General features: G+C 40.2%; 1 protein-coding gene and 1 non-coding gene across 4 annotated transcripts in view; both read right to left on the bottom strand.

The window, feature by feature from the left end:
* Window positions 1–11525, bottom strand: part of Ndfip2 (Nedd4 family interacting protein 2) — a 50708-nt gene extending 39183 nt beyond the window's left edge. For 2 of the 3 annotated variants that reach the window (NM_029561.5, NM_001190989.2), the window contains exon 1: window positions 11114–11493. In NM_029561.5, coding sequence (NP_083837.2) covers window positions 11114–11443 — 330 coding nt within the window. In that variant the 5' untranslated portion in view covers window positions 11444–11493. Of the gene's footprint in view, window positions 1–11113 lie in introns of all 3 variants that reach the window. The other variant, XR_001781167.2, reaches the window with a different exon arrangement.
* An 8474-nt stretch (window positions 11526–19999) lies between these two features.
* Window positions 20000–20106, bottom strand: Gm22290. Its single transcript, XR_003951322.1, has one exon. It is a non-coding gene; the product is annotated as a U6 spliceosomal RNA (small nuclear RNA).
* Window positions 20107–23662: the final 3556 nt, after the last annotated feature.

Genomic DNA, 23662 nt, shown 5'->3' with positions numbered 1-23662 from the left:
GTTAGGACTCAAAGTGGCATCAGTAGATTCTCCTCTAAGATCCATGACCTCAGTCACCATAGACAACTAACTGGATTTATGGTATCAGTCATGACTATTCTCTTACAGTAGACTTTAAGTCCAAGTAGACTGCTAGTTACCACCAAGAAATGACTATCACTATTTTCCCATGCTGGTCATTGTAGTTAATCGGTATCACTGCTGGCTCTTGGCAGCTTGCATAACACCTTTAGAATGGTAAAGGACACTTCTTAGGGGAGACTTTCAGATGAGTTCCAGTTCAAACCCTCCTAATCCTGTGTCAGAAGTGAGTGGTGTCTTCAGCAACAGCAATAGCCTATATTGTTTACAGAGTTTCTCGGACACCCCAGATCAAAAACTTAAAAGGGAGTTTTTCATGCATGGTACTAGAGCTTTTGTTAGATGGTCTATGGCTCCTGGGGAAAGTATTATTATGCCAAGTGGAATAACTTCATTTAAGGTATGTATTACACATGCACATACATATACATATATACTTTTTTCAAACATCCTTAGAACTATATCTCCATCCTCCCCCCCCCCCCGTCCTTCTGTACTGTTTTGGTATAATTCTATACTACAATTCATAACAAGGAATGAAATTTGCCCTCCAAGTTTTACTGTATAGCCTCAAACAGAAGCTCCTGTAGATGAGACTTCCATCAAATGATCCGGATGGCTGAAGAAACAAACCAGTACTCCCTACTTACAAAGCACCGAGGAACAACTGTTCTCCTTCCATGGCTACAACAATCTACCCATGGTTACTGTCTTACAATTGCAAGCTGTTAAACAGAAGAGACATTATTTAAAAATATCAGAATTAAGTAGCAATAGAATATAAACACAGCACCTATCCTAATGTTGAACATGAATGATGTTATTATATAGGTTGTACAGTATACTTTACTGTTCTAGTACAGAACTTTATAATACACTCCTGTATCTTTATTTACATTTCCAACTACTCAGAAAAAAAAATCAGCTATTTATTTTCATTTTCTCTCGTGTATATTTGCCTGCTCTGGTTTTCAGAGATAGTATCATGATGTAACCCAGACAAGCCTCAACACATAACTCTTCTGCCTCGGCGCCCCAGGTACTGCGACTGTGCATCACCACATCTAGCTCATATTCCTTCCAGAAGTTATTCATTTTATCCCAATGATAAAGAGGCCCACAACAAATGGTAACAGCCTATAATATACTATTATAATCAAGACAAATTTAGTTCTTCCTTGCTATAGATTTATTCCAGTGAGCAAATATACAATAAAATAAGAGCAAAACAAGCCTAAGTCCACTAAAAAGGCACGTATAACTTGAGCATGCATAAGTCCACGGTGCTAACAGGGCACGTATAACTTGGAAGTAAAACGTGGGAAAGGGCAATGGGGAGGCAGACAGAGAGAGCACTCTCCAAAGAAAAGAACATTGAAATGCATACACAAACCAAGACTAGAAATTAGTCCTGAGAAGATAGGAAGACAGAAAAGGGGAAAAAAAAAGTTTTAACATTAAACATTAGAAGGCCAAGCGCAGCTTGGTTATTACAAAGGAGAGAGAACAAGAGAATTCAGAATGTAGATATGGTCTACTAAAGTCTCAAGTTTTATCTCAATACCCTGGTTTCTTGGAGGAAATTACAAAAAATGTCATATGACTTCAATAAAAGCTCTCCTGAGGTAAAAACAAATGACCTTTAAAAACTGCCATTAAGACTTCATTCCAATAGAGATTCTACATGTCTATTAGTAAAGAGGTTAACAGTGTCACACTAAAAGACAGGTTTATAAAATAAATTCTAGTTTAATCTCTTATTCTCAAATCTGCTGTCCAAGTGGCATGATTCTCTACATAATTTTAGGAATTATTCTGAAGATATATCACAGATGAAACAGCACATTCCTGACCTTAAAATTATTAATTTGTTCATGTTCAAACACATCTCAAAAGTAAGCAAGTCAAAACAGTGAGATAGCCTGATAGTAAATCTTAAACTACTGCAGCATTTCCCAACTTGCACTTGGCATGTCTTTAACAAGAATTTTACCCACACCTTAATTCCAGCTAAGCTATCAAACTTCTAATGAAACCATAACAACATGGCCAGAAAACAGAGACAATAATGATGACTTAAAATCACATGGTAGATAAGGCTAGCCTTGATTATAATGATCACATCAGTACACTATCATTAATAAATGTCAGCAGACTATATTCACTGGCTATTTAAATTCATGTCAAGACTATCTATATAGAATTCAAACAGAATTCCAAGATAATATGTTACCAATTCATACACAACTAGACAATATTCTAGAATGTAAATTGGATACCAAGGAAAGAATAAAGAGACCATGACTGCTAAGTAATCACTGTAAAGCAAGTGATGACAAGCGAGAGAGGGCTCAGTGTTTAAGAGCATTTAACTCTCTTGCAGAAGATATAAAATCAGCTATCAACATTCATACTCTGTAGCTCACAATGCCCTAAGCTCTAGCCTCCACTAACACTGCACTTCTGTGTGTAAATCCACACAAAGGCATGCACATATACACATAATTTAAAACTGTTTAATGTAATTTGTGGTCACTGTCTGGAAATTCTTAACACTCTTATCTTTGAATCTAAATTCTGTACGTGTTGTCTGGGAGACTGGCATGAAGCATTGCTGGGGACCTGCAATCTCGGCTCAAGTTGACCTTTCCTGCAAGAGCGGAGTCCAAATCACCTTCTCACTCGGCTTGTCTCCAGCTTCATAAAGATCCACAGGGAGTAGCCATGGATTGTAGGCAGGCATCACCTTAGAGCTTTAAGCAGCCAGCAAATCAGCAGAGCCTCTCTATACCACTGCCGATTCAGATAATAGCTGGTCCTAGCATGGGAATGGCAAACCCTTGGACCTGAGGTCTGTCTGCCGTGAACTGAAGAAACAAACCACTGAAGGGTGAGCTGATTTGTTTTCACTTCAGGCCAGTCTCACTTGTTAGTTGACTCTGTCCTCTTACTTACCCAAACCGGGCTACTTTCATGAACTAGAACTTAGAAACTAGAATCACCGATGGAGTTCCACTTCCCACAAGTCATTCTGAGTTTTGGCCCCTGCCCACCCCACCTCACAGAAGCCTCATGGCTTTCTGTCTTCAGCCAACAAATTCATGTAAACCTAACATTACCATGCCATACCCTCACCCATTTGATCTTCCTATTTCCGTGGAATTGAAGCCTGACTACTACACCTTAATAGTGGATGGGGTCTCAAATATCCTGCTATTTATTTACTGAAGGGTCAAAATGTAAAATTCGAAAATAAACATCAATTTCTTCCTTCAACGTCGGTGTATCCTCTATGCCACTAAGAAAAGGGGGTGGAGCCAGTGTGGTAGCTCATGCCTATAACTGCAGAACTTCAGAGGTAGAGGTAGGAAAATGCCTGAGAGTTCAAAATCCAGCCTGAGCTAGTGTGTGACTATGTCTCAAAACAAATGTGACACTGAGGCAGGGGACTTTTATTCCCTTTCCTTTCCAACAAGGGCTGGCCTTACCACTGCCTTGACAAGAAATAAATAAATAAATAGCAAGAGAAACTGAACGCTAAATTTTCAATCCTAGATCTCACAAAAAATAGCAGCAGCTTCCTCCTCCTATGGTGTCAGAAGTCAAGGCCATATTAGAAGGCATGTTAAAAAGACATAAAAAAGCACACAGAGAACTGGGGTGTTCCTATCAACATACTTTACATTTCCTTTAAAAGGTTTTTTATTATTTTTAGTTATGTATATGTCGGAGGGGGGAGTATGTGCACATGTGAGCAGGTGACCTTGAAGGTAAATAAGCATCACACAACATGGATGCTGAGAACTGAACTCAGGAGCACTGCAACAGTACAGACCCTTAACCCCTGAGTCACCTCTTCAGCATCCATGGATTGTCAGCTTATGGATTGTCTATGTCATAGTATTTTCACAATATAAATCATATAACTATTACTACATATATATGACACTAGTACTAGAATACATACAGCTCAAATAGACCTAATGAGGGTCTGCACTTGAGTCAGCATTGCTCATGAATGCTGCAGTAACTCGGTGATTGACTCATGCATATAGATGTTTTAATGAATACATTCAAGTCAAACACACAGGTACAATTCTTATGCACAAAACAGCAAGAGAACTTTAAGATGCACTGGAAAACAATACAAAAGAACTGAAGACAAGACATCAGAGTGCTGCTGCACACCTTAGCAAATGAATGACTTGGTACAAAACACTTGCATGGAAACTTTCTCAGGTACAGATTTTCTGAATCTGCTAAAAGTCTATTTTAAAGATTAAAAAAAAAAAATCAGTCCTTCACAGAAGCACTTAAGTGTCTTTGAGGAAAGTACTAACTCCATGGTAGGAAGACAACCAAGCATGTAATTCAAGATAACAACTTTTCTAATATGGACATTCTCGACTTCTCCCTGGCATAAATGGTAGCTCCAAAAACACTTTTAATTATAGATTTGAAGGGATTCTTAGATTTAAGAATAAGATTTTAGTGGCTGGAGAGATGGATGGCTCAATGGTTAAGAGAACCGACTGCTCTTCCAAAGGACCCTGGATCAATTCCCAGCAACCGCATGGCAGCCCACAACTGCCTGTAACTCCAGGATCCGACACCCTCACACAGACATAGACATAGGCAAAACACCACTGCACATAAAACAAAAATAAATTTTAAAAAATAAGATTTTATGAGGCAAATCAACCAAATTATGGCTTGATATAAAGTAAGGGAAGTGAAATAGAATAGACTACGATTGAAGAATTAACAAGAAGTAAGTCTGCTAGACATTAGCAATCAGTACATAAATGAATGAGGGAAGGATGCTGAGATAAGAGTCTATACAGGAGTGAAAGGCCCACACTAAGAACCTGTATGCTAAGACTTCAAACATTAAAATAATTCATCACAGTAGAAAAAAAACTTAAAGACCGAAATGGTCCAAACTTTAAAGATCAAAAATTTATTGATGAGGGAAGTTAAAAAAAAAAAAAAACTAGACAACTATTTCAGAAGGAAAAAAAAGTCTAGATGTGGTGGTTTCTTGTGTAACTATACCCATGTTACTGCCCAGTGATTCTTACCAAATGAGGTGCATGCCCACAAGCAGACTGATACAAGAATATTCATAAGCTTCATTTATAATACCCAAAAGCTAAAACATACCAACTGTCCACCAACAAAGCAATGGATAAGAAATGGATATTCACACAATTTGTCATCAGGTAAAATTATACAATTGCAAAGAGATGATACACTGACATTTATAGCAACCTGGGTTTATCTCAAAGCTTCTCCCTGCATGGAAGAAGCTGTGGATTCCATATGCTACACTACTCAAAGTGGACAGATCATCTCAGGGATAGGGACTGACTGGCAGAGGTTCAGGAAAACCTTCTGCACTTAAGAACATTCTATATGATGACACTGAGTTTTATTTGAAAACAACAAAGACACAAACTGGGTACTTGTGTTTCTCAGTGCTGCAGAGTGAAACTTTGTCTCAAATTTTAAAAATTAAAAAGAGGTGCTAGACATGGTGACCCACACCTTTAATCTGTACGCTCTGTCCAGGCCAGCCTGGTCTACAAAGTGAGCCCCTGTCTTGAAAAAAACAAAAGAGAAAGAAAGAAAGAAAGAAAGAAAGGAAGGAAGGAAGGAAGGAAGGAAGGAAGGAAGGAAGGAAGGAAGAAAGAAAGAAAGAAAGAAAGAAAGAAAGAAAGAAAGAAAGAAAGAAAGAAAGAAAGGAAGGTAGGTAGGTAGGTAGATTAAAGCAAGGACCCTAAGTCAGGAGGGAATCTAGTGAGAGTAGATGGGGAAGGATTAAGAGGGGGAACAGGAATGAATATGATCAAAATACACTGTGTGCACATATGAAATGCTCACAGAATAAAAAATATTTCAATTGTAAAATGACACTGAAGACATACAACAGCATGAATGTAACAACTGTTTAAAAACTATTCTTCCAGTTTTCTATATATTGCTACCTATTTGAAAGTTTTAATAATAAACACCACTGAGTGATGGAATGGGGTTTTAAAAGGAAACCACTAAAGGTTTTTGAGGGGGAAAAAAGAAACAAAAAGAAAGAGAAAGAAAAAGAAAGAAAGCCAGCAAACAAGCAAGCCAGCCTAATTTATACTGAAAAAGAACATGCCATACAAACAATACACTAAAGAGCAGTCAAGCAACAGAAGAAAGTAGCAATTATTTCATAGCATGAAAAAATGTGCATTCAAGGAGCGGGAAGAATTCACAGCGAGAATAAAAAACAAAGATGTCAAAAGAAAGCTTCTAAGTATCAGGAATTTTTAAAAGTTCTGAGGACAAAATTCAATCTCAATATAACAAGAGCCTAGATGTATCAGATTATGCAACTGGGCAAGCTTGAGAACATAAAAAGCAGTAATACAAGACAAATAATGTATATTGATAAATTCAAAAGAAACAAATGAAGGTCATGGAAATCAGGAGAGACAAAAAAGATAACTAGAAAACATCATACAGTTTAAGACTGTGGTGTTTCTTTAAAATGGAAAATGAAAACAAACAACTACACCTAAAATTCACCTTCTACTAGACACTTAGAATGGTCTATTGGGTGAGGCAGTGGTCCTGGGCCTGAAAGCATCTCAGCTTCTTAGTTCTTCATAGGGGGCTGTCCTAGGCACAGCTGTCAGTTTCCTGATGTCAGTTACCTTCCTTTTAATAAGTTACACAGACAATAGAGAGAAGAAAGAACTAAGACAAGCGCAGAAGCTGCCTTCAAAGGCAAACAAACCATCATTGTTTGCTACAGTGTTAGCTGCTTCCTACAAAGTAGATAGATAAATATAAAGAGCTAGGTTCTGGACTCTGGCTGATTCAGAGGTGTGGCAAACTCATTGCTGTGTCTCTCCAAACACTCATTAACCCCACAGGACTTTGGAACAAGGAAAAGGACTCAAATATGCGGTGTTCGTGTTGCTTGCTGTACCATGAGTAAGGCCATTTGTTCTGACTTAGGAGTCTTCTGTTTTCTGCCAACCACCATGAAACGTTTACAGACTAATTCATTAGCTTACGAAAATAGTAGTTATTTCCATGTGACAGTCTCTACATCAGTGGTTCTCAACCTTCCTACAGCTACAAACTTTTAATACAGATCTTCATGTTTTGGTGACCCCCAAACATAAAATTGTTCTTGTGGCTACTTCAAAACTGCACTCTTGCTACTGTTATCAGTCATACTGTAAATATGAAAGATATCTGACTCTGTGACCCTCGGTGAAATGGTCATTTGACCCCAAAAGGAGTCGAAACCCACAGGTTAAGAAACACTGCTCTGTTTTACCTATATTATGGTATTTTAATTCTCATAATAAATAATAACTATGATGTTGTACTAATATGAGGAAATGATGCTTTAAGATATGAAGTGACTCATCTAATGTTTGAAAACTAGCAAACAAAAGGCAAACAGGATGGCTCAGTGGCTAAGAGTATGTGATGCTCTTCATATGACCAGAGTTCAGTTCCCAGCACTCACACCATCAGATGACTCACAACCATCTGAAACTAAAGCTCCAGGAGTTTTTCTCACTTCCCTAGGCAGCAGCACATGTGTGACACACACACATATTAAAAAAAAAGAAAAAAGAAAGAAAGAAAAGAATTAGGTTTTCGTCTACAAAATGAGTTCCAGGACAGCCCAGGACAGCCAGAGCTATACAGAGAACCTAAATGAAAGTCTAGATGACTTTAATGCCTCTTTTGTTTTGTTGTCTGTGGTGCTGGAGAGGGAACCAGAGCCTTAAGTGCAAACAGGTTAGGCCAAGCACCTGGGCTACATCTCCGCTCACTACCTTGATTTTAGCAGTTCAAACCTCCTTTCTTAGCCGATTTATCAGGTGCAGCTGAAATTCTCCCGATACAGAAGTACTCAGAACTCTCTATAGCACACGTACTTCAAATTTTGTTTCATAGAAAGCTTACATTGTAGAATTGTTACTATTATCTTAAAATATAAAAGAAGCAAAAACATTATGCAGTCAAATATCAGAAATAACCACAGTAAACTAATCTAAGCTACTCTCTACTAAAGAATTTCTCACTATGTGAGGAGGTTAGATGTAGTCCAAGAAGTCCTATTATTGGCATTCTAGTATATAGTTTAGGAAACTACTGCTAATTGTATAACACTGCCGATTTAGTTATTGAAAAAATACCTTTTAAACCTTAGTAGTCACCTTGTTGTGGGTCCATGAGCCTTCAAAGTAGATACCAGCAAAGCAGAATGCAAGCTGCAGTGGCAGATGCAGAGCAAGTTAGCTAGGCAGTGTGGCGCATCGCTCTTTTCCTATCAAGCACAACTCAATCTCCCAAAACACACTGAAAGTAAACACCATGCCTCATCTTTTTTTTTTTCTGAAATTAGAAAATTAGCAAGACATTGTAGCTGTACATGTTGTCTATTGTTGTGGATTTCTAGCAATGAATAGGGAATGGGGTGGGGGGACATTATTATAGCCAGGGATGGTGATGTGTGGCTGTTAGCCTAGTGGGAAGCTGAGGCAGGAGGATCATGAGCTCCTTGGCTACTCGATGGTTGAATGCTTATCCAGAATGTGCACAGGCCAGTCTGGCTAAAAATAATAGTCATCCAGATGTGGACACAGCCTGGAGGCCCAGCCACAGATAAATGGACAAAGAAAATGTATAGATACATGAGGATGTTTTATTCAGCTGAAAAGAATGAACATTCTTAGGAAACAGGAAAACAGATGGAACTGGGGTGGGAAGGGACACAATATGTTAAGTGAAATAAGCCAGATTCAGAGAGAAAAAGGCATGTTTTCTATCCTAAGAGGAAATGTAGATTTAAATTTATATATACATACGTATGCATATGTAGGACACGAAAGTACAAAAAGGACTTATAAAATCCAACACTTAATATGTTGGCTAAAGCAATAATAAAAGAATAAACCCTTTGGATACCCTAAAGAAAAGAAAATGTCCTGGATAAACTGTATACGTGGATTAAAGACAGTAAGCCATTCTGATCACCAGGCATCACCAGTATGCAGAGCTGAGTTTTAGCTCTTTAAATAAGAGTAAATCCACACAGCACAGTGTTTCTCACCCCTATGTACAGTTCCCTATCTCCTGACCTCATCATCGCTAACAAAGTTGTTTACTGCTCCAGTTTATTAATCATTCTAGAGTTTCAAAATAAGGCCTGACCTAAAGGTAGCCATAAAACAGGCATGCCCATTACATAAGCTAAGCTTCCAGACTGAACCCCAGCTACCGAGTCTACGCAAAACTCAAACTCAGTTGTATCTATGCCGTTTTCCCAGACAAAGCTACTCGCAAAAAAAAAAGGGAGGAGGGCAGTTTATCATCCTAAACACACGAACTTACTATGTAACCACAAAAGTAAAAGAATGAAAATACAAATTTAGACTATAATAAAATTCTCCAATGCTTCTCCCCATAAAAAATAATATTCTATCTAAAAGAAATAATTTATTTAGAATGACTGATTTCTGCCCTCTGCCCTTACAGAGTGGCTCCACCCACTCAAAGTCTTTATAGGACACAGCTTCAGTTTTGAAGGGAAAAAAATGTAGTATTTTATACCTTCTTTCAAAGTTTAGACAAAAGTAAACTCCAACATTATCTGAAGAGATTTTGAGAGAAAAAAATAGTCTCAACTAGTTACCTCCATCAAAAGCAAAAGAGACAATATAATAAATTAAAACTATTAACACTATTTTAAGTATCATCCATGGTTGAGCCCAATAAGGAAAAGCAACCCAAAGAAAGAATTCAAATCAAATTATATCACTTAGAGACACAAACAGAAGTGGGTAAGATTTGAGAAGTAAAACAAGTATCAATGATAAAATTACGTGGCTTTTTTTTTTTTTGCAAACACTTAGAAAGGGAACAATGTCTTTTAAAAAATATAAAGTTACCCAAAGCTGACAACTTGAAAAGCACCTTCAATAAACTGGCAAGATTTCTATTTCCTAAGCCATTCTGAAAATGTTGATAATTTTCAGAAAGTTCATAATCTAAATCACCTGGCCATGCTATAGCAAATAGACACAAATGACAGAGAATTCTTACCAAAGAAAAAATGAAAATTTAAGTCTCTACCACAATCCTTCAGATTTGTCAAAAGGCACAACACACATGCAGACAGACAGAAAAGATGACATATAGGACTAACTGTGCAATCTTATAAACCCGACACGCAATAGCAACAATATGCACAAATGCTTTTCTTCTCTCCCCCCGTAACTATGTTCCACTAAATTATCTAAAAGTTTATAAGTGAAAACGCAATAAAGTAAATATTGCTGACAATGCTATTCACAATATTTATCTCCAATGACATCACTAAAACACACAGGGTGTAAAATACAGAGATTCTGACAAAGAAAATACAGGGCGCATTTCACTCATTAAGCATAGCTGGTGGTTTACATACTTGAGTGATTTTAAAACTCTGTATTAAATGAAAACTATTTCATTTCAAACAAGGTTTGATTTTTTTTTCTAATAAAGCGCTGCACACACGAACACAGGCAAAGCAGGAACAGATTTAAAAAAAAAAGAAAAAAAAAACGATCACTGTAATACTAACACAATGGAAAAGGGCAAAATGACAAGGTTAACTAGAAGAGAGGCACCTTCCCCATCACAGCTCTTCTCTACCCCTCACGCCGGTTGTAGCCCTGCTGCACCCCACTCTATAACCTCACACAATTCAGGCCACCGGTCGGGTCGACTCCCTGACAGGTACCTGCACCCTGCCCCGCCGCAGGGGGACACCACTCACTGCTCACGGGTGTGTGAGTCAGGGAAGAAGGAGGGGAAAGAAAGCCAGCCGGGGTGAGTCGGGGAGCGTCGCCGGGGAGGGGGCTCGGCGGGGCGCTGGCCGTCGACTGCGGCCGGGGGCTGGCGGAGAGGTGGGCTGGGCGGGAAGGGGCCCGCCGGGACGCCCCGAGGCCAGCGTCCTCCCCGGGGCCCGCGCACTCACCACCTGGTAGCGACCAGTCCCCAGCTGGTGGTGATCCATCCTGCCCGCCTCGGGGTCCGGCTTCCGAGCGGGCGTGTCCCCTCGGCGCTCAGCTCCCTCGGCCTCCCGGGTCGACGTCGTCGCCGCCGCCGCCGCAGAGCCTCTTCCGCCGCCTCGGGTTCTGCCGCCGAGGTCGCCTGGCGGGGCCGCTTCACTTCCTGTCGCTCCCTCGGCTCCAGCGGAGAGCTCCGCGTCGCTCGCCGATCGGCGCCGGAGCTCCGGGGAGCCGCGCGCGCTACTGAGCATGCTCGGCGCGGACGCGCATGCTCTCTGGCTCCGCCGGCGTCCCATCCGCCGCCCGGCTCCGGAGGTGTCCCTAGGTGGGAGGAGATGGAAGAGTCAGGCAAGTCCCCGGGAGCCCTCTAGGTTGTCATCTAGTCGACAGTGGGCGGTGGCAACCGAAGCGGAAAAGAAAAAAAAAAAAAAAATCGTCCCACTTGATTGGATTTTCCTGTGAGGGCAGGTTTCACTGTGGGGCGAGAGGATGCATCGTCACTGCGGAGGGTGGAGGCGCTGCATTCCTAGAGCACCTGAGGACAGGTCGCCCTTTTATTAGTCCCCAGCCTAGAGCATCTCAAAGAGATCCATCTCAGGACAGGCCTAAAAAGGCGCTCATTCGAAATCATTAATGAGGTAATGAATTACCAAATACCAGGGACATATACATATACAAAGACCACATATACATATATAAAATCAGCTTTAAAGTCACAGTAAAATTTCGAGGAAGGAAAAAAAAAAGACAGTCTTGCTTCTGAGCACGCGTAGCCTTCCTCAGTAGAACAGCTCATTTGTGACAAATGTTAAACCCATTTGACAGCGTACCATTGTCAATCACTTAGAATCCATAATAGATTGCATTGGAGTTCATTTTGAACATTGTACGTTGTAGGAGTTCTGACAAATATACCCTAACTATTATATATCATACTGAACAGTTTCATTACTCTGAAAATCCTGAATAGGGCTTTACCCTCCTCTTTCTTTTGCCCCCTTGTTTCTAAGAGATTTACAAATTCTTCAAACATATTCTGATGACATACAGAGAAAGAGGCCTTTAGAAATAGGAAATGGGAAGGACAGAAGAAAATAATGAAGTGAGGTAGGATTTTTGTGTGTGTGCTAATAATACTCAGATATTCCTAAGATAATGGTAAAGAATCAGTTTTTGTGGCGCATCATAATACCCTGTGACACCTCTCTCTCCTCTCCTCTCCTCTCCTCCCTCCTTCTTTCTCCTTCTTTCTTCTTCCTTCTTCTTTTTCTTTCTTCTTCCTTCTTTTTCTTTCTCTTTTTCTCCTTTTTCTTCTCCTTTTTCTTTCTTTTCTTTTTCTTTTCTTCTTTTCCTTTTCTTCTTCTTCTCCTTTTCTTCTTCATCTTCGTCTTTGTCTTCTTCTTCCTCCTCCTCCTCCTCCTCCTCCTTCTTCTTCTTCTTTTCTCTCTCTCTCTCTCTCTCTCTCTCTCTCTCTCTCTCTCTCTCTCTCTCTCTCGGCACAGAGCATGTTTCTCTAACAATTAGAAGACTATGGCAGACCAGCAAAAGGTACCTTTTAACCCAAACATCTGCTTCTTGTACCCTGAGATCTGTGGCCCTACTCGATCTGGCCCAACTGTTCTTTTTAAGATAATCAAGCCCTTTCCCCATAACTGTTCTTACTATGGAGATCTCCTGGGGATCCGGGGAGGGAAACCTGGAGACCATCTCTCACTTTGCTTCATACATGTGCAGATGAGATTGCCGAAAGAAAGGAAGCCAGATGAGACTGGTACAACTGGCCAGATCCAACAAAGTTCAATAAACTTTGTATAGTTGTAGCTAGAAAAGTTAAGTCTTTCTGATATTTTTATTTTTCAGATGATTTATCAGATCTCTATTAGGATCATCTTAAAATATCTAATATTAGCATTGCCAGACCAGAAATAATAAAAAGCAATTGGTGTTGTCATACCTAATTTTCTTCATGTGTTCCAATGTAGTATATTTTAGATCCTAATTTAATCGATATTATTAGCACAAGTGCCAACTCCTTACAGTATCATCCTGAATAGAATTGCCTTTCATGAGCTAAACAACACCCAGTGTTAGCAAAGAAAAATTAGATCCCAATATAACTTGTTATTATAAAGGTAATTTAGAATTGAATTCCTGTGCCCTTTTATTTTCATTAGCTGTGTAGGTTCACTTGTCTCTAAATTTTATTACTTCTAAGAAAAAGAGGCCATTAAAAATCAGAGACCTGACTCAAAACAGACACCCCGAACCCTGGGTTATATCAGCTCTTCCATTCTACCCACACCCAGGTTCTCTGACTGTTTCTACTCTCACAGAGCAGATGGCATGATTCAATGACACAATAGATTTTCAGTGAGGAAGTTTGGAAGAACAATGAGACAGTGAGATCTGAATCTAGTGTTAGTTTAGCCTCCACACCACTCTGTGGTGTAAATAGGCATGATTAGTCTTAACAGAGAGAGAAGCTAAGGGGCAGAGAGAGCAGCAACTTTACCAATGCTAAAGTCACTGGTAAGTGCTGATAGATACAAGGGCCCCCAATGTTGGTCACCATGATCAATAGTGCACCCTATAAAAGGGCAAGTCCCTGTCTCCTTTCCCTGTCCTGGTCATCTGCACTGTGGCACTGTGAAGAAGAGATAAAGGAATGATTCATCATAAGTAGCCAGTCCCACCCTTCTTCGTCCATATGGAATCACGATGCGCTCCCATTGCAGAAGAGGCATCCTGTTCACTCACCTATGACCTTAACAAAGCATGAGCACTGGAAGCCATCCCTTGTGGATGAAAAAAGAAATCCTCTTGAGAGAACGGAGTCAGGAAATGACAATACTCTCTAGAGGTCTTAAACAGTATCTGGTAATGTTTTCAACATTGAGCTTTTAGTGTCAACTCTACTTACCTAAAAAAAATAGAACTTGATGTCCTAAGCCACCTCAAGTCAAACTGTAGAATTTCACTGCAGTTGACTAACACTTCTCACTAACCCAATCAAATTCCATCTCCAAACTCAGCCACCCAAATGTTTACAGGTGCCACACTGCCAAACTGGGCAGAACATCTGCCCCAGATTCTCTTTCAGGAATGTGCAGTTGCTCATCTGTAAGGAATGTGGGCAACCAGCACCAGCCAGCTGTGGGCTTTGAAGCATTAGACCTGCAGTGATTCACTCTTCTGAACATCGTCCAGCCATTCGCTGAGCTAGGCGGCTGGACAGTAACAGCGTAATCTGTTACAGCTAACCACTTTCAGACCAAACCTCTTTCAGCCCGACTCACCTAACCTTTGAGCAAGTACTTTGTCGAATCTGCGTTGTATTGCAGCTGCTCTCCCTGGCCAGCCCCCTTTCCATTCAGACACTGTTAGTCCTCAGTGAATATCTCACACTCTTAATATTATGTCGGCATCTGCTTTCTGGAAAACCCAGCCAAGACAAGTACCAAGATGCAAAATGATAGGATATTAATGATGCTATACAAATTGTGATAAAAATGACCACAGCCACTTTGTGTTGTTAGTTTTTCACGCCCATGATAACTTTCAGTACTTTACATTAGCATTTTCTCAAATCGACACAATGTGTCTTCAACCTTCACATTAACGATAACTGATGTTCTATAGAACAAAACATGAGGGCATAGCTAACTCTTTGTATCGGGACTTACTTTTCAGTGGGAACTGTTCCCACCTTCCCAGAGGCAGAGCCATTCCCTCCGGGAGTAAAGTAACTTCGTTGGCCATCTTCTCTCCCAACCAGGTCTGTTGAGCTGCACATACAGACAGCAGATTCTTCGTTAAGAGTCTCATAAGTTTACGAGTGGTAGAGATAGATGCTGTTGCCCACAGAGAGCCACAGTCTAAGTCACAGGTTGGCATAGGATCCAAAGTCTCCTGGGGAATTTCTTGGTGTGGCTCTCTTCACACTGTATCATATGTAAATATATGTTATCCTCAAAGTACATTCTAGTATTTGATGGGTAGTGGGACCCAAATCCTGACAGTTAACTGATGCACTGACTATATGTGGCTTTGTACATGTATCTACCGAGTGACTAAAAAGAAGTAAATTACCATCTCCTGGAGATGTCTATCTATAGCTAACTAAAAGCCATTGTCCTTTGCTGAACTTGAACATTTTAAAATGTATTTCCGAGCATACAAAAAAAAAAAAAAAAAAGGTCTGCTTTTCACTTTAGTAAATGAAAATGAACACATTTATCAATCCAAAATTTCTCAGTATTGCTGTGTCTATTTGTCCTTAAAGCAGTTATAGGCTTGAACCTCAATTTAGCATCATACCATGTTCCATATTTAGCTGGGATTTCTGTCATCTGTTCAGCCCTACAGTTTTAGAGAGAAAATGTGAAGCAAGCGATTTGACGACGAGGCACATGATTTTTGCTCTCTCCTTATTCTCTTCCAGTAGAAAGGGAAACTCTAAAGTGAAGCTGGTCTTCCATGTATCAGACTTCCACTACAGAAACAGAACTAGAAGGAAATATATATATTAAGACTGTGTTTGGGAGGGCTAGAGAGATGGCTCACCGTTAAAGGTTACGTTTACAACCGAAAAGAATGTATTTTTGCCTTTGAGATCTTGTTGTTTTTTCCTTTGTTTGCTTCAAGGGTATTTATTATAAGTGGTTTTGTTTGGCAGAGATGAGCGCATGTAGCTGTAAGTGCTGGCTAGGCAACTGAAGATCCACTCTGGCAGGAGCTAAAGGTTCTTTCTGTCTTAGGCAGAAAAATCTTAGAGGAAACCAAGTTCTGCTCTCAAATACACTTACGTGATCAAATCAGGCCCATTCAGATTCTAGAGGGTAACCTTCACCTAAAGTCAACAACTGACTGTGAACTTCAGTCGTACTTTAAAATGCCATCCCAGCAACACTATTTTTGAATGATTAATAGCCATATCGATGTGCTGAACTGGTTAAACATAAGCTAAAGTGGTTCTGTAAAATCCAGATAAGGCATGACTAGAAAGAAGAGAAATAAAGGAAAGGCACAAAAGAGGTCGCTTTATAGATTAAAATATTTTTTTATATTTGGTTCCTGTCAGGCTAATCTCATATAAGGTACTTAGGTGTAGTTATGTACGGAGGTCCTATTGGGCAACAATTCAAGAAGACCAGCAGTCGGATTAGCTGTCTTTCAGTCCTGATGATATAATTAGCATTTTCGTTTTTTCCCTAATGTTTGGTTGTGGACAGCAAATGCAGACAAATCAATAGACACTTTGCATGCGGGAGCTCAAACTTGAATTTGAGCAACACATAAGTTATTAAAATAATCTCTTCTGTGCCAGGAATACTTTTAGCTCTTGGGGCACTAAAGCAGAGGGGGCTCTATGTGATTATTTTGTCTTCTTCCCCCACCCCACCCCCCACTCCCGCCAGTGATCCCTGGCGTCGTGAGAAAGCAGGTGTGACCCGTGACCCTGAGCTTTACTGCCTGTTGTGTTTCCTTTAACTGATTAACATGCCATCTCTGTGTAAGAAGAACGAATGTGTTGGTGGAAAACACTAGGACAAGGGCTGTCTACTGCGAATCAGCCCTCAGTGAACACCATCATTCACATGTTAGTGAGCATGTGTTCTTTCCTCCACAGTGAATCTGTGTGTCCTTATGAAACGTGATCTGGTGTTAAGTCACTGTCTCACCACTACAGTGTCGCACGTCAGCAATAATGTCACCAAATGAAGCTGCCTTATTTGCAATCCTGAGAATAAAGGACATCTAACATCCCAAAGGGTAAATAGAGATAATAATCAGGCAAAATGTCTTCCCAAGTGCTGCTTTTTCCAATGCAAGAAGCAACTGAACTGTCCTTAACTTCCAAGTAGGGACAAGGCTGGCCGGCTCACAGAGCCAAAGAAACAAAAGGATGTTCCTTTGACGTCTCACTTCACTGTCACTAGTATGTAATGTTTCCTTTACGTATAAATCTCAGTAGCTAAGATCTTCTAAGCCAGGCATGGTGGCACACACCTATAATCCCAGCTCTTGGAAAGAGGCAGTTATCTGTGACTTCAAGGCCTGCCTGGTCGACATAGCAAATTCCAGGCTAGCCAGAGCTACATAACAAGACTCTTTTCTCAAAATAAACATATAAACAAGCAAATTTTAGCCATGAGTTCCTCTGAATCGAAAACAATAAGTTTACCTGTCTTTCTCCAGGTACCCTTAAAAACAAATGATCCAGACATATGTGTGCACATACATATTCAGCATATCTAGTAGAAAGCCAAAGTTTTTGTTACTTCTAATAGGGCAGATGATATGATTAACAACACTTGACTAAAACCCAATGATCTAGAAGACAGAATCATAAAACTCTATGTTCTTACCACCCAAAACTACAAGAGCCCCCAAGCCAACGCCTTCATTTTTTTTCAGCTTTTTTGGGGGGGAGATATTTTCTTTATTTACATTTGAAATGTTTTCCCTTTCCAGGTCTCTTCGGAACCCCCCCATCTCATCCCTACTGCTCCTGCCTCTGAGTCTGGAGGCATAGTGTAGAGGTTAAGAGCACTGACTGCTCTTCCAGAGATCCTGAGTTCAATTCCCAGCAACCATATGGTGGCTCACAACGTCTTCATTTAAAAAACACAAAACAAAACAAAACAAAACAAAACAAAACAAACAAACCTGAGGTTCTAGGTGCCAGGGAGATAGTTCAGTCCGTAAGGTTTGATCCCCAGAGTCCAAACTTAAAAGGCAGACGTGATACCATATGCTTGTAGTTGCAGCCGAGTCGAGACAGACATGGGTGGATTCCTGGAGCTCAGTGACCAGTCAGCCAGGTCTGCTCAGGGGCTCCAGGTCAGGGAGGGACCCTGCCTAAAGCAACCCAACAAAGTAGACAGTCTCCGAGGAATAACACCCATGGTGCTCTCTGCCTCATGCCACATGTTCACATGTCAAACATGCACATGCACACACACACACACACACACACACACACACACACACACACACTGAAGCTGAGAGCAGAAAGCTAGACATTTAGGCTCTACCTGCAGTCAACTACCACGTCCCACCCAGCTTCCCTTAACTGTTGAAACTTTAAAAAACAAAAAAACAAAAAAAAACTCCTTTTCCCACTGTAAGGTAGAACTCCAGCAGTCATGATCTCAGTGTGTCAAATTCTTCTAGAAGAAACAAGACCACTAAATGCATTGCCAAAAAAATAAAAAAGGAAGTCTAAGTTGGCATGAATTCTCTTCAGGTTTTCGCTTTGGGAAATATAAGACAAATGCAATAAAATATTTTCCCCACAAATACATTAGGTAGCATCAATTGCACATATTCAGGTTTGAACACAAACAATCCTTTTCATTTGCATAGAGTTGCGGATGTAAGAAAACCTAAATGCAGCAATAAAGTAAATAGATCGTCTCTCTCTTGACTAAGTCTCCACTCTATGGCCATGGCCATTTTGAAGTTCCCTAAAACAATATAACTACACACTGTCCAGTATGATAGGCCCTAGCCACACATGGTCATTTACGTGTAAACTCAATGAAACAATTTTTTTTTTTGCTCACCCAAGATACATTTTAAATATTCAGTCACCACAGGTAGATCTAGTGGCTACCATACTGATCACTTATAGATCAAGAACACTTACATCACAGAAAAGTCCACTGTGCATTATTGCTCAATAGACATTGTCTTATGCACATTATACTATCCCCACCTTCCTTCACTTCCTGAATGAGCCAACTAAGTTGGCAATGACCTTGTTCTCAGCTTTGCCATGTCTTTGCAATGGAGCTCTTGGGTAACTCAACCTGCTGAGCTGGTTTGCACATCTTTAAATCATAATAATTCCTTCTCTGTCTCTTAGATTGTTGTAAAGCTTAAGGTAAAAATGTAACCTACAGATACAAAGGACTATTGTTCCAGAAGACCCTGTTCCTATTATACGTGTTCCAGCGGCTGTCAGGGTAAAAAGGAAAAAAGCTATAAAATGTTTGCACTTAAATTATCTCTGTGTAACACTGAAGGGAGTTAGGACTTCCAGCTTCGCCACACCACATGTTTTTCTAGAATGACTGGGCTTACACTGAACATACCAAGTTATCATAAAATAATAGACTCCACTGTAGAAAATATGTCTGAAGTGGTTTATTCAGTAGTAAAATTATGACGTGGCATGTTATTCATCATAATTACAGTAATAATGTGTAATGGTTCCTGAATAATGTTGCTACAGTTTTGTTGAATGTTTCATGCATACTGGCTCACTATATTCTCAAGGAAACACATGGAGTGAGCACTATTGTTCCTAGCTTTTCACATAAAAGAAAGCTTACAGTCTGAAGAAATTTACCAAAAGATACAAGCAAGCCAGGGAAGGGGGAATGTGATATACTATACTTTAACAATATTTTATTTCAATATAATCACATGTAAGAAAGTATACAACTCATAAGTCTATATCTTGGTTTTTGTAAACTACATAATACTGCATAGTCAGAATCTATCAGATACAATTATGTAATAATTCTATCTCTATACAATTATTTCCAGAATACCCAAAATACTAAAGAGACTTGTTTCCTATCTTTTCCCTTGCACAAGAAATAACTATTTCTTTAAATTAGGTATTTTCTTCATTTACATTTCAAATGCTATCCCAAAAGTCCCCCATACCCTCCCCACCCCCAGTCCCCTATCCACCCACTCTCACTTCTTGGCCCTGGCGTTCCCATGTACTGAGGCATATAAAGTTTGCAAGACCAAGGGGTCTCTCTTCCCAGTGATGGCTGACTAGGCCATCTTCTGCTACATATGCAGCTAGAGACACGAGCTCCGGGGGTACTGGTAAAAATATAGAAGGCTTCACGAATTTGCATGTCATCCTTGCGCAGGGGCCATGCTAATCTTCTCTATATCATTCCAATTTTAGTATATGTGCTGCCGAAGCGAGCACTATTTTTTTTACTATATGAGGAAACAAAATTTATTATAGTGTGAATACATTCTTCTTAAAAGGGATGGTTTCAGTCATGTCTGCCATAGAAAAAATAATTATGTTTTAAATAAGTATATTAATAACATAGAAAATTTTTCTTGCACTTCCTGATGGTACAAAACTATTTTAAATATTCTTGGCTCATTTTGAAACTTTTGACACAAAAATTTCAGTCAACTTTTCTAAATTACACTTCTCAAGAGGAAAAACAGATTTCTTACTATTGTTTAATAGCTTTATATATTAAAATGACATTAAAATGCCCAAAAGATGTGAATTTGTGCCTATGTTTTAAATGTATGTGTGTTTGTACTTAACACAAGTAGAAATATCAAAACCAATATTCTAAGAACATAAAGCTTTAAAAAATTACTGCTAGCAAAATTCATTTTTTTCCTTTGTTTCTTCCTTTTTTTATATAAATTGGATATTGCCGCAGACCTTCTGGGTCCCTGTGTCTGCGTGGAACGGGGTCTCTCGACACGGGTGGGCAAAGTGTGGATGAATGACAGACAGACACACACACAGGAGAGTTTGTGTGGAATCTGAATGTAATTTTTCAAATCGAACATCAGACTTTTTATGCAGAAGACAACAGGTAGTTGGGTGACATACCCGCAAGGTACAAATGAGGTAACCAGATGCTTAATGGCTCTTACACAGAACAGAGGAATGAAAACACAAAGACTGGCAGAAACTGGGCAATAAAATAATTGAGACAAAGTCAGCCCTATCTAAGGTCATCTATAGTCTTAGAAGCCAGGTGTGAGATCTTTTCACTCCTAGGGCAAGGGCTTTCACACCCAAGTCATGGTTCTAACTAGGGAGTTCCGTTCTAGCTAACCATCTCATGAATAATGCAATACTCTAAAACCACAGCCGGATCTACTTCCTAAACCATTGTAAATTCCTGTATATAGGTGTAACTCAGCTATAATTCTAAATATCTATTCTGGTTTCTCCTACGGTCAGAAACTTCTTTCTTCCTTAGTGATGGTAAATTCCTGTGAAGGGCAGTGACCTAACTTTTACTCAAAGAGATAGTGTAATACCAGGGGCAGTACTGAATTCCAAGCCCAAGGTCTTGCTAAGGACCAACCAGGACTGTTGGAACACTGGCGGACGGCTTTAGCTATGTCAGAATTCAATCTTAAAAGGCACTTATGATAGAAAAATATTGAAAGAGAGCACGTGGATCCATATACTAGACTAACGTGGGAATGGAACGCGGGAATGAAAAATCACTGTATGGGTAGGGAACACTAGACTCCAGGAGGAAAGCTTCCTTGAAACTCTTTTGCCTCATGAGTGACTTTTAAGCCTCTCGGCTTGTCCAGTTGACTCGACCAGAGAGTGTAGCAGGATATTTTCTTTATTTACATTTCAAATGTTTCCCCCCTTCCTGGTCTTCCCTTCAGAAATCCCCTATCCCAGACCCCTCCCCCTGCCTCTATGAGGGTGCTCCCCCACCCACTTACCCACTCCCACTTCCCACACTGGCATTCCCCTACCCTGGGGCATTGAGCCCCCTCAGGCCCAAGGGCCTCTCCTCCCACTGATGCCAACAAGACCATCCTCTGCTACATATGTGGCAGGAGCCATGGGCCCCTCTATGTGTACACCTTGGTTGGTGGTCCAGTCCTTAGTAACAAATATTTTTACTTGTAGCACTAAAAATTGGTTTTAACTATTTGAAAATTTACATTAAATTTACTGCTTCATTTTGTTTAACCTTATATTTTTCAGATTTATTCCTATTGTTCAGTGTGGTTGTATACCTATTTTGTCACTGCATATCTATTGGAGAATATAGTATTCATTTATTACTTGCATGTCTTACTGAGTAAGCATGGTTCATATTCCTTCCCTGGACTGCCGCCGGAAAGTGCCATACTGTGTGGCATAAGAGACAGAAATGGGACTGCAGTGCTTAAGAGTACCAGCTGCTCTTCCAGAAGACCTCAGTTCAATTCCCAGCACCCACACGGTAGCTCCCAGCCATCTGTGACTCTAGATCCAGAGGCTCCAACACCCTCTTCTGGTAAGAGGGGCACAGATATACATGCAGGCAAAACACCCATACATACAAGGCACATTTTTCAGATTTAATTTTAGCCAACTTTTGAGTCTAGCTTCTCTTAGTGGTAATAAATTTGAATTCATGTAGCTTCATTTTGATCAGCATGATCATCTTATCTAAGCTGCTCATTTGTCTACTACCTACAAAATTGACTTTCTTTTCATATTGGGTTTGCCACCATTTGAAAATGGGTCCTGCTGGGCATGGTGACGCATGCCCAGCACGTGGGAGGCAGAGGCAGGCGGATTTCTGAGTTCCAGGCCAGCCTGGTCTACAAAGTCAGTTCCAGGACAGCCAGGACTATACAGAGAAACCCTGTCTCGAAAAAAAGAGAAAGAAAGAAAGAAAGAAAGAAAGAAAGAAAGAAAGAAAGAAAGAAAGAAAGAAAGAAAGAAAGAAAGGAAGGAAGAAAGGAAGAAAGGAAGAGAAAGAAGAAAGAAAGAAAGAAAGAAAGAAAGAAAGAAAGAAAGAAAGAAAGAAAGAAAGAAAGAAAGAAAGAAAGGGAGAGAGAGAAGAAAGAAAAAAGTAAAAAAGAAAAAACGAAAAAAAGAAAAAGAAAAGAAAGAAAGAAGGAAAATGGGTCCTTTGCTAGATATAGCTTTGGAGTTAGCAATAGATATAGATTCCATTTTCATTCTTCTTGATCTTAGGAGGCAAGCATCAAGAGTTAGACACGTGATTGATTCTTCTCCTTTTCTGCATTATTCCTGTGTGTCTTTAAAATACCTGTTTTACAGCTGACCCCTGTTGTTGAGTTGGGGAAAGCTGAAAGAAGCTGAGGAGAAGAGCAATTCTGTAGGAGGACTAACAGTCTTGGTTAATCTGGACCCCAGAGATCTTTCAAACACTGGACTACCAAACAGACTATATACCAGCTGATATGAGGCCCCCAGCACACATACAGTAGAGGAGTTCCAGATCTGTGTTCATTCAGAGATGATGCACCTAACCCTCAAGAGACTGGAGGCCCCAGGGAGTTTAGAGGTCAGGTTGGGTAGAGGGCAGGACATCCAAGTGGAGATGGGGTGGGGTGAGGAGGAGATGTGAGATGTGGAGCAGTCAGAGGGTGGATGGGGAGGGTGGGTGGGGAGGGGCGGGGAATGGAATATGGAGTGTAAAAAATAAATTACAAATAAAATTAAATTTAAAAAAAAATACCTGCTTTAATTAGAGTTTCTAAAGCTATGAGAAAACATCATGCCAAAAAGCATCTTAAAGAGTAATACTGTTTCAGTCCATCTCTGAGGAAAGTCAGGGTAGGACTTTAAGCAGGGCAGGAACCTGGAGGCAGGAACTGATGCAGAGGCTATGGAGGAGTGCTGCTTATTAGATTGTTCCTTATGGATTGCACAGCCTGCTTTCTCATACCATCCATCCTGGACCACCTGCATAGGGATGTCAGTACCCACAGTGAGCTGGTCCCTCCTACATCAC

The sequence above is a fragment of the Mus musculus genome, chromosome 14, assembly GCF_000001635.26.
Source record: "Mus musculus strain C57BL/6J chromosome 14, GRCm38.p6 C57BL/6J".
NCBI classification, from domain to species: Eukaryota; Metazoa; Chordata; class Mammalia; order Rodentia; family Muridae; genus Mus; species Mus musculus.
This window is presented reverse-complemented; position numbering and strand designations above follow the sequence as displayed.